Source organism: Canis lupus, chromosome X (assembly GCF_011100685.1).
Source record: "Canis lupus familiaris isolate Mischka breed German Shepherd chromosome X, alternate assembly UU_Cfam_GSD_1.0, whole genome shotgun sequence".
In the NCBI taxonomy this organism is placed as follows: domain Eukaryota; kingdom Metazoa; phylum Chordata; class Mammalia; order Carnivora; family Canidae; genus Canis; species Canis lupus.
In genome coordinates, this window is record NC_049260.1 from 68981505 (window position 1) to 68994087 (window position 12583).

The 12583-nt window shown below is 37.8% G+C and overlaps 1 protein-coding gene across 1 annotated transcript in view; it reads left to right on the forward strand.

Moving 5' to 3' along the window:
- Window positions 1-12583, forward strand: part of LOC608881 (protocadherin-11 X-linked) — a 389893-nt gene that overhangs the window by 124617 nt on the left and 252693 nt on the right. The window contains exon 3 of the mRNA XM_038587829.1: window positions 7343-9859. Within this exon, the coding sequence (XP_038443757.1) occupies window positions 7343-9859 (2517 nt within the window). The remainder of the gene's footprint in view (window positions 1-7342; window positions 9860-12583) is intronic.

Genomic DNA, 12583 nt, shown 5'->3' on the forward strand with positions numbered 1-12583 from the left:
ATGAAAAAAAAAGTCTGTTATGTTCCTGCTCTTGAGTGTAATGGCTATTATTTTAAGACATAACAGCCTGGAACTTCAGGAAGTGTTTCTGGTATATGTTGTGTGCACTCTGGTGTTGTGTGGCTGCTCTTTCCCTCAGGTCAGTCCTCAGCAGAGGTTCTCTTTGCCTACACTGGGAAGTGTTTGGACCTTGTCCACTGTGTCATGAGTTTTAACTGGGTGTGCTCTGGTTTGCTTGGTAAAAGAGTCTAGATCTTATTTCCCCTAGAGTTGAAGCTTTGCAGTACTCTATGGTGAGTAGACATAAAAGTGCAGGTGGATTCTGCTGGTCTTGGGGGAGCAGCCAACTGCTGCTCTGACTCTCAGGCACACTTGCCCTTGTGAAACAGAACCTGCTGAGCACTGGGGTAGGGTTTGCTGTAAGTAGCTCAAGCTTCCATTGTGGGTGCTCTCCTGCTCACTGAAGTATGTCTGTGCTGATGGGCAGGAGTAAAAATGGTGTCAGCCTATTGTCTTATACCTGGAGAGGCAAATTGGAAGCTGCTGCTGTATAGAAAGCTCTCCCAAAAGATTGTACAATCTCTTGTCATTTATTCCAGGCTTTCCTCAGATCCCTGCCTTCATCCTGTCTGTCTCTGGACCATCTGCCCATCTGCCTGAGCAGTGCACCTGTGTTTTATCTCAGGCTTGCTGGCTGGGTTTCAAAACTCCAAATTTTATGGAAGCAGTATGGCAAGGATGCATGCTAATCCTCTGGGGGAAGGTCTTGCCATGCTGTGTTTGGTACTGATTTGTCCCAGAAGGACAGCTGCACATACATACAGGGGCTTGAAGTTTATGGTAAAGTGCAGCAACGAGCTGGCATCCAGGTTAGGTGCCCTATGCAGCTGCCTCTCGTCCTATGTTAGCAAACAGGGCAGCTCAATGGTGACTGCTGTCTCTTTTGTACCCTGACAGGCAGTGCCACCTTTCCCAAATTCACTCCAAGAAAGAAAACTGTCTCACCCAGTCTATGCCCACCAGGCTCCACCCTGGTGTTGGTGCAGACTTCTTTTTTTAAAGATTTTATTTATTTATTCATCAGAAACACAGAGAGAGAGAGAGGCAGAGACACAGGCAGAGCGAGAAGCAGGCCCCATGCAGGGAGCCTGACGTGGGACTCGATCCTGGGTCTCTAGGGCCACACCCTGGGCCAAAGGCAGCGCTAAACTGCTGAGCCAGCTAGGGATCTCCTTGGTGCAGACTTCTAAAACTTCTTTACTTTGAGCTCTGCTGCTTGTAAAATCTTGCAATTACCAGCCTCTTTGATTTTCTCATCAATGGTTTTGGGGAGTGCTTTTCTTGTGCAATTCCCTGTGCCTTGCACTCTCTCTTCTTTCCCTCATGTTCCCCCACCAACACTGGCGATTCTTTCCTCCCCCAAATCACATCTCTGCACCTCCTATTTTAAATAATGTGGCCTCTTTCTCCCTTTAGTTTGGCTTTTTGTTCTCTCAGTCCTCAGATCAATTTCCTGAATGTTCAGAATGATTTTATATGTGTCTAGCTGTGTTCAAGGGAAGAGGCAAGCATAGGGTCCTCCTACTACTCTGCCATCACAACTCCTCTCCCCTCTATTTTTGCTTTAACCTTTGTTATTTCCTTCCTTCTGCTGGATTTGTGTTTTGTTCATTGTTATTTTTCTAGCTCCTTTAAGTGTAAAGTTAGGTTGTTTATATGAGATTTTTCTTGATTCTGGAGATAGGCTTGTATTACCATAAACTACACTCTTAGAACTGCTTTTGTTATGACCCAGAGGTCTTAGATGGTTGTGTTTTTATTTTTAGTTGTTTCCATGTACTATTTTATTTCTTGTTTCATTTCTCATTGACACATTCAGTGTTTAGTAACATGGTATTTAGTTCTCATATATTTGTTTTCTTCATATTTTTTCTTGAGGTTGATTTCTAGTTTCATAGCATTGTGGTTACTAAAGATGCATAGTATGACTTCGGTCTCTTTTAATTCATTCAGACTTGTTTTGTGGCCTAAGGTGTGATCGCTTAAGTTTGAACTCATTCTTTACTCCTCTCCTCCCCATGTTTTAGGTATATAGTGTCATGTTCTACATCCTTTTATTTTGTGAAACCCTTGAGTGATTTTTATAGATATTCTTATTTTTCATACTGTCAATTATTATTTTTTTCCTTTCACTGACTGCCTGCATTTTATCAAAGAGGAAAAAGAAACAAATTGTTTCTAGTGTTGTAATTCAATGAAGTAGAGAAAAAGAAATTTAAATAAGAAGAAGAACCTTATGGTACAGCTATCACTATTCTAATAAGGAGACTTTGCTAAATTTCAATAGATAATATTAAAAGTGTGTGATATCTTAAACCCTGTGCATGGCTTTGCCAAAATTAATAACACTGCTATTAATATTTTAATGTAAGTTTATTTCTTTCAAAGATAGCTGATATTTTCTTAAATACATGACTCTCCTTTCCCTAATATAACTTCAAAGTAAGGAGGAACATGGTGATTTCAAGATTATTTTGAAATATATGACTAACAGCTCAGGCCACTTTACATGGAATTCATTTTTTATCATCTTTCCCTTGACAGTGCTACAAATGAAACCTGAAAGAAATGTTCTAGAAATAGTACATAAAATCTAAATGGTACTGCAATATTGAATATTTAGGAAATAGTTACTATTCTCTCCAGTAGTTCTTGGAAGCCTATAGCAAACTAAGACATGCATAATGAAATTAAAATACATTTATTATAATTTCCATTATATTTATATTGAGAATATTACATTTATTTCCCTAATATTAAATCACATCTCTGTGATTTTATCCATTGGAAACCATGTCTTTGCATTTATCTTGCTCAAAGATGTATCAGTAGGAGTAAGAAAAGCTGATTAAAGTATTCTTTTTTTTTTTTTTTAATTTTTATTTATTCATGATAGGCACACAGTGAGAGAGAGAGAGGCAGAGACACAGGCAGAGGGAGAAGCAGGCTCCATGCACCGGGAGCCTGACATGGGATTCGATCCCGGATCTCCAGGATCGCGCCCTGGGCCAAAGGCAGGCGCCAAACCGCTGCGCCACCCAGGGATCCCAAGAAAAGCTGATTAAAGAAATAGATTGGTTTGAATAAGTCTAGTAGGAGTAAAGCTCAGAAGTAAAATTTTAGTCTTTCCCCAACATTCTTAGATCTACAGAGTAAACAGCTTTGTTAGTCAGTTTTAGAATCTCTTTGGAAATTTATTTATTTATTCTTTAAATTTTCATTTAAATTCCAGTTAGTTAACATAACAGTGTAATATTAGTTTTAGATGTAGAATTTAGTGTTTCAATGCATACAACACCCAGTGCTCATCACAAGTGCACTCCCTAATCCCCATCACCTATTTAACCCCTCCCCCCACTCACCTCCCCTCTGGTAACCACTAATATGTTTTCTACATTTAAGTCTTTTCTTGATTTGCTCCTGTCTCCCTCTCTTTTTCCCTATAATGTTTGTTTTGTGTCTTAAATTACACATATGAGTGAAATTATATGGTATTTGTCTTTCTCTGATTTATTTATTTATTTTAGAGAGAAAGAGGCAGTGAAGGAGATGGGCAAGGGGAGAAGAAGAAGAGAGAGAATCTTAAGCAGACTCCCCACTAAGCGGGGAGGCTGGCTCAGGGCTTGATCTCATTATCATGATATGAGCCAAAACGACATCTAGCTGCTTAATCAACTGAGCCACCCAGGTGCCCCCACAATTTATTTTAACTTGTACTTGAGATCAATGTCATTTAAGATATCAGAATCCAAAATCAACATATAATGCATTTCATCCAATTCATATAATATGTTGTATTCTTCTGTGAGATTTTGTTTTCTATTTTCATTATTTGTACATATGTATGTTTAAAGATGTAGAGTTTTGTATTTTATAAATAATGTACTGGCCACTTACCACATTGGCTTACTTACACAAAAAATTATTTTTCATCATTTTTTTCTGAAGTTGTAAATTTTTACCAGAGATTGACACTTTAGCTTATTATATCACTAACAGGAAAAAAGAGTTGTTTTAGGGGTGCCTATGTAGCTCAGTTGGTTAATCATCCAACTCTGTATTTTGCATCAGGTCATGATCTCAGGGTCTTGGTAAAAGCCTTTTAAAATATCTTTACAGGGCAGCCTGGGTGGCTCAGTGGTTTAGCGCCACATTCAGCCAGGGCCTGATCTCACATCGGGCTCCCTGCATGGAGCCTGCTTCTCCCTCTGCCTGTGTCTCTGCCTCTCTCTATCTGTGTGTCTCTCATGAATAAATAAATAAAATCTTTAAAATATATATAAAATAAAATATCTTTACAAAAAGGGGCACCTGGGTGGCTCAGTGGTTGAGCGTCTGTCATTGGCTCAGATAGGGATCTCAGGGTCCTGGTATTGAGCACCACATCAGGCTCCCCACAGGGAGCCTACTTCTCCCTCTGCTTATATCTCTGCCTCTCTCTCTGTGTGTCTCTCATAAATAAAATCTTTAAAAAAAAGTTACAAAAATAAAATTATCATTAATATCTGAGTTTAGGGGATCCCTGGGTGGCTCAGCAGTTTGGTGTCTGCCTTCAGCCCAGGGCGTGATGCTGGAGTCCTGGGATCGAGTACCGTGTCCGGCTCCCTGCCTGGAGCCTGCTTCTCCCTCTGCCTGTGTCTCTGCCTCTCTCTCTGTGTCTATCATGAATAAATAAATAAAATCTTTAAAAAATATATCTGAGTTTATTTAGATAAATTTTTTAAACAGATCTTTAAAAAAAAGATTTTATTTATTCATTCATGAGACACACACACAGAGAGAGAGAGACAGAGAGAGAGAGAGAGAGGCAGAGACACAGGCAGAGGGAGAAGCAGGCTCCATGCACGGAGCCTGACATGGGACTCATTCCCAGGTCTCCAGGATCACGTCCTGGACTAAAGGTGGCGCCAAACCACTGAGCCACCAGGGCTGCCCTTTAGATCAAATTTTAAATAACTTTTGCACTTTTAAATAGTTCTGACTTGAAAAATGTTTCCCTTGCTAAGCACTTTATTCAAAGGAAAGGCAAATTTTAATTGGTATATATGAATTAAATATTAATAAAATATTCATTCTATTGTATGGATTTAAAACAAGATACCCAACACACATTGATTACATCATATGATTTTTTAAAATTCACATTGAAGCAGATCAAGGAGAGAGGAAGATGGCAGCAGAGTAGGAGAACCCAAACTCTTACTATTTCTGAAATGCCACCTTAAATTTAATAATAAACATCTAATTCTTCTACCAAGATATATTATGGTTCTAGATTTGAATAAAAATGTAAGTGAATATCAGCACAAAAAAAAATCCTGAAATTTGCAGAAATACACTCAAGTGGTTCAAGAGGTACCAGATAGATGTATTTGAATATTGTACAAGATCATATATACACAATTATAACATTTTGGTAAATAAAACTATAATATAACCATATAATCTCACCATATAGTTTAGTGACCCCTATTAACTGAATATCAGTTATTTGTTTCTAACATTTAGGATCATGTTTTAGAAATTGCTATGATAAAACTGTGAAAAAAAATACTCCCTCAGATGTTAACTTGTTTTTAAATGCAGAGCACATAAATGAGAGACCAATAACTGATCCCTGCCACATGCCAGTAACTTTTGTGTTAAACAAATCTATGAATAATTTAAAAATATAGCAGGTTAGGGCACCTGCGTGGCTCAGTCAGTTAAGTGTCCACCTTAGGCTCAGGTCACAATCTCAGGGTCCTGGGAGAGAGCCCCACATTCGACTCTGCTCAGCAGGTAGTCTGCTTCTCTTCACTCTCCATCTGTGCTATCCCTCTCAAATAAATAAACCTTTAATATAAATAAATAAATAAATAAATAAAGTGGGGTGTGTGTGTAAAGATTTATAAATCACCCATGTAATAGGAATCTTAAGGTACTCTTCTGATAATTTTTTCACATCCTCCAGTACCTTTTAATCTCATTCATTTCTGTCAAAAGGTTACAGATAACTGGATAAGACTGCCTGTGAGAGGCAATCAGCAATACTAATCAATCAGTCAGCAAAACAACTATCTGTGTAAGTTTCATCCTATTGTACTTCAAGGAAGAGATTTAATTTTTTTTGATAAATTGGACTTTATCAAAATTAGGATATATGACTATTTAAAAGACTTGTTAAAATTATGAGACCCTTGGGGTGTCTAGGTGGCTCAGTCAACTAAGCATGAGACTCTTGATCTTGGCTCAGGTCATGATCTCAGAGTCATGAGATTGAGTCCCATTTTGGGTTCCATGCTCAGCATGGAGTCTGCTTGAGATCTTCTCCCTTTGCCTCTGCCACTTTCCCTGCTCTCTTTTTCTCTCTTTCTGTCAAAATAAATAAGTAAAATCTTTAAAAAGTAATATGAGACCCTTTGTGTGCTGATAAGCAGCACTTAAGATAGCCCATGCATGTTAAATATTTTACAATTTTATATGAATTGCACTTCCTCCTTGGAGATTTAAATGGAAGCTAGAACCAAAGAAGACTTTTTTAAAGATCCCCACAATCTGACTCCATGGACATGAAAAGAAAATTGGTACTTTTCCAAGCTATATTTTCCGATTTGACATTTTAACATGTGATTTTCAGTCTATTGCGTTTGCTCATTTTTAAAAAATAACAATAAAGTTAAATAATATTGCATTGTTAATTTCCAAGAAAATTTCATTTTTAACACCTGTTTCTATATAAAAAATAGAAATTCTGTGTATTTTACACAAAGTTTTATTCTTATCAGAGTTTGTGTATTTTCTCCCACCATCAGAGGCTTTACTCATATTTTCAGATGTATGTTCTTGTCTTGGATGGATATCTTTATACTTGATTGTTACTTCTGGTGGTGAAAAAGCATCCTAGGCAACTGAAATCTACAGTAAAATATTTCCATTCATTTGGAGTAACCATGGTTAATTCACATATAATTTCATTCACTATGTGAAATACCAATAACTTTTTATACTTTTTCCTTTTGTAGACTTCAATACTTTACATAACTGACTTACATTTATTACCATAAAATGCTATGAACTGAAAAGCTCTCAGAACATCTTATAGCACAAGTCTCTAATTTTACAAATGCTTGGAGATGTTAAGCAGCTTGCTTGTGGTCACAATACTACAGACAGAATTGAGACTTAGAACTTAAGTCTTCTGGCACCTATTTCTGAGCTGATCCTATGTTACATGACTTCAATAAATTGAAAATTGGTCTTATTACATAGGTTAAAATATGTTTCATTGTATGTTTTCTAGGGTCAAAGTACTTTTGGGCTTGATGTCATTGAAACACCAGAAGGAGACAAGATGCCACAGCTGATTGTTCAAAAGGAGTTAGACAGGGAAGAAAAGGATACATATGTAATGAAAGTAAAGGTTGAAGATGGTGGTTTTCCTCAAAGATCCAGTACTGCTATTTTGCAAATAAGTGTTGCTGACACAAATGACAACTGTCCAGTCTTCAAAGAGGATGAGATTGAAGTCAATATACCAGAAAATGCTCCTGTAGGTACTTCAGTGACACAGCTTCATGCCACAGATGCCGACATAGGTGAAAATGCCAAGATTCAATTCTATTTCAGCAACCTAGTCTCCAACATCGCTAAGAGGCTATTTCACCTCAACACCACCACTGGACTTATCACAATCCAAGAACCACTGGATAGGGAGGCATCACCAAACCACAAGTTACTGATTTTGGCAAGTGATGGTGGATTGATACCAGCAAAAGCAATGGTTCTAGTAAATGTTACAGATATCAATGATAATGCTCCGTCAATTGACATAAGATACATCATTAATCCAATCAATGGCACTGTGGTTCTTTCAGAAAATGCTCCACTCAACACCAAAATTGCTCTCATAACCGTGACAGATAAAGATGCTGACCATAATGGCATGGTGACATGCTTCACAGATCATGAAGTCCCTTTCAGATTAAGGCCAGTATTCAGTAATCAGTTTCTCCTGGAGACTGCTGCATATCTTGACTATGAGTCCACAAGAGAATATGCAATTAAATTACTAGCTGCAGATGTTGGCAAACCTCCTCTGAATCAATCATCCGTGCTCCTTGTTAAAGTGAAAGATGAAAATGACAATGCTCCTGTTTTCACCCAGCCTCTCATAAGTCTTTCTCTTCTTGAGAATAACTCTCCTGGCACCAAGTTGACAGAAATAAGTGCAATGGATGCAGACAGTGGACATAATGCGGAGATAAATTATCTGCTAGGTGTTGATGCTCCATCTGAATTCAACCTGGATCATCATACAGGCATTCTGACTGTAGTGAAGAAACTGGATAGAGAGAAACAGGAAAAGTATTCCTTCACAGTTCTGGCAAAAGATAAGGGGATGCCATCCTTAATAACCAATGCCACAGTCTCAGTAACCATTCTTGATCAGAATGACAACAGTCCAATTTTTACTCACAATGAGTACAACTTCTATGTCCCAGAAAACCTTCCAAGACATGGCACAGTAGGACTAATCACTGTAACTGATCCAGATTATGGAGAAAATTCTGTAGTCACTCTCTCCATTTTAGATTTGAATGATGAATTCACCATTGATCCACAGACTGGTGTCATCCAACCAAATATCTCATTTGACAGAGAAAAACAAGAACGTTATACTTTCTATGTAAAGGCTGAAGATGGTGGTAAGATATCACATTCTTCAACTGCCAAAGTGACCATAAATGTGGTTGATGTCAATGACAACAAACCAGTTTTCATTGTCCCTTCTTCCAACAACTCCTATGAATTGGTTCTACCATCCACTAATCCAGGCACTGTGGTCTTTACAGTATTTGCTGTTGACAACGACACTGGCATGAATGCAGAGCTTCATTACAGCATTGTAGGGGGAAACACAAAAAGTCTGTTTATAATTGACCAAACAACAGGCAACATTACACTGAAGGAGAAATGTGTTGTTACAGACCTTGGATTACACAGACTGATAATTAAAGCTAAGGACTTAGGACAACCTGAATCTCTCTTCAATGTTGTAACTGTTAATCTATTTGTGAATGAGTCAGTGACCAATGCTACATGGATTCATGAATTGGTGTACAAAAACATCGAAGCACCAGTGGCCCCAAAGATTGGGACAACTGATGCATCCTCATCAACCAGTGACTATGTCAAGATCATGGTTGCTATTATTGCTGGCACCATAACTGTCATCCTTGTTATTTTCATTACTGCTATAGTAAGATGCCGCCAATCACCGCACCTTAAGGCTGCTCAGAAAAACAAGCAAAGTTCTGAATGGGTTACTCCAAACCCAGAAAACAGGCAGATGATAATGATGGTGATGAAGAAGAAGAAAAAGAAGACGAAAAAGAAGAAGAAGAAAAAGCATACCCCTAAGAACTTATTGCTTAACTTTGTCACTATTGAAGAAACTAAGGCAAATGATGCTGACAATGATGGAAACACTGTCACACTAGACATTCCCATTGAGCTGGAAGAACAAACCATGTGCAAGTACAACTGGGGCACTATACCTACTACCTTCAAGCCTGACAGCCCTGATTTGGCCAGGCACTATAAGTCAGCCTCTCCACAGCCTGCCTTCCAGATCCAGCCTGAAACTCCCCTGAATTCAAAACACCACATCATCCAGGAACTGCCTCTTGATAACACCTTTGTGGCCTGTGATTCCATCTCCAAGTGTTCCTCCAGCAGTTCTGATCCTTACAGTGTTTCTGACTGCAGCTATTCAGTGACAACTTTCAAAACTCCTGTGTCTATACACACAAGACTGGTAGGTAATTCAAGTTCCTAACTAATCTTTGTAACTTTAATTTATTTTTAAAAATTACTTTCAGTTGAAGTAGAAATTTACAGAATCTATTGTATTTACTCCAACAATCAAAATGATTATATTCTGCAGAAGTATCCAAATAGGTGTATGGTTTCATTTTGAGTTTGGTAGAAAATCAGAGTAAGGCAACTCCTGATGGTAGGAAGATTGGGTGCAAAGTTATGATTATAATAAGGGAAATATTGTCTGCAGATGGAAGTATGACACTTCTTGCTAGAGAATATACTAGAAAAACACTAAAATAAATGTCCAGGCACTGTCCTTAGTATCACCAGGTGCATGAAGATCAGAACAGTCAGGGCTAGATACATCACAGTAAAGCTTTTTAGAATCTGAAAGAAGGTCCTGATGCTTAAGGGTGTTGAGATTCCCAGTTTCACTTGGGAAAAATCTATGTTTGGTCAACAAAATAAAATAGCATCAGTATGTCCTCCCTACCCACTATGCTCCCAAACTCCCACAATGAAAAGAGAATGTTATTTTTAGATTAGGAACCCACCATTATTCTTTTTTCATAAAATCCTTATTTACACAATGTAACAAGGATTAGAAAAATAAAGGTATGCTACTCATTCTCATCTTCAAGCCAGAACATGAAATATATATGAGATCTCTATTTTGGACATCCATATAAGTATTTGCATATTTGTGCAAGGTATTGAAAGCCCTCCAGGAGACATTCTTAAAAGATAATGAGTTTTGGAAAATGAAATATGTTTATTTTCTTTAATGGGCCTGAAGGAAATTATGGGCATATTAAGCCCAAGAAATCTATGTATAATAATTTAAAACCCAACAAACTTATGAAAAGAAGAGCTTATACAGTGATTTTTATCTGTATTCTGTGGAGAAATTATCACAAATTTCTCTAGAAATTCGTAAGTAAATTGAATGAGTTAAGTAAGATCACTCCTTAAATAAAATCAGGCAATAAAATTTATCTACATCTTGTCTCTGGAAATCATATTACATGTTGATTTTATTATTTTGTCTATGTTACTTTTTAAAAAGGTCTTCATCTCAATTTCAGTGAATAAAAACTTTTGAAAACCTACTTGGGGGATCCCTGGGTGGCGCAGCGGTTTGGCGCCTGTCTTTGGCGCAGGGCGCGATCCTGGAGACCCGGGATCGAATCCCATGTCAGGCTCCCGGTGCATGGAGCCTGCTTCTCCCTCTGCTTGTGTCTCTGCCTCTCTCTCTCTCTCTCTGTGACTATCATAAATAAATAAAAAAAAAAAAAGAAAACCTACTTGGGCTTGATAAAATGGTTGTAATATGAAAGTCAAAATGAGTATCTTTTCACCAAAGTTAGTGATATTAAAGAAGTGTGTCAGAATTCAAAATAACAATGAAATTTTACCATAATTTAGGAAATGATTTTAAGAATTGAGGTCATAAAAAAAAAAAGAATTGAGGTCATTTGAGAATATGCATAGTTAATTTATACAATAACATTAACCTTTCTGAGATCCCTGGGTGGCGCAGCGGTTTGGCACCTGCCTTTGGCCCAGGGCGCGATCCTGGAGACCCGGGATCGAATCCCACGTCGGGCTCCCGGTGCATGGAGCCTGCTTCTCCCTCTGCCTGTGTCTCTGCCTCTCTCTCTCTGTGTGTGTGTGTGTGACTATCATAAATAAATAAAAATTAAAAAAAAAACTTATTTAAACATTAACCTTTCTTAATCACACAGTGAAGGTAAGATACTACTCCTATTGTGGGTGCACTTTTGTTACAATAGGTCCTTAATTATGCTATTGCAGACAGTAAAAATAGAACCCTATCTTCTGTACAGAGTCCTGTTATGCTTCGAATGAGTTTACAACATAGTATTTACTTCTATAGTTCAAGTGAGCCCCATCTGGGTGGATTTCAGATGAGTGACAAACAAAATAGATGCCTAACATTTCCTCAAGTTTTGTTTTTGTTTATATTTAATAATTCATAAAGGTGCTATCATTTTCTAATTTTTTTCCTTCTGAGGCTGTCATTTATTTCCCTTAACCTATCCTCATGGTCTTTTAATTGTTTCTCTTTTTTTTTCTCAGCTTCCTTCCTTGCCATCAACTTGTCTTCTATGTCATTCACTTGTTCTTCTACCTTGTTAATCCTCATTGTTAGGACCTCCAGTTTGGATTGCATCTCATTTAATTGATTTTTAAGTTTGTCCTGATTAGATTTAAGTTCTGCAGTAATGAAGTTTCATGAATCCTTTATGCTTTTTTCTAGAGCCACAATTTTTTTAACTTTTTCTTTATTTTTATTTTTTCTTCATAATTGTGCTTCTGAATTGGTTTTCTGACATAGAATTGTAATCCAAATTTTGTAACTCTGTGGGAAAGAGTACTGTTTCTGATTCTTTCTTTTGTCGTGAGTTTTTCCTTCTAGTCATTTTGCTCAGTGCAGAGTGGCCAAAAACAAGTACTGGAAAAAGGAGAAAAAGAGAAAAAATGGGGGGCCAGGTAACAAACAGAAAACAAAAAAAAGGGGGGGTGTCCTCTGATTCTATATACTGTAAATCCCTTGACTTCCCCTGGAACTTTCCAGTGCTGCTTGGTCAATAACTTGCTTTTCCCCTCTCCTTCAAGCTGGTCTTTAGGGGAGGGGCCTGCTGTGTTGATTCTCAGGTGTGTGCACCTGGGGGAGTTGCCCAGCCCCCTGCCAGTT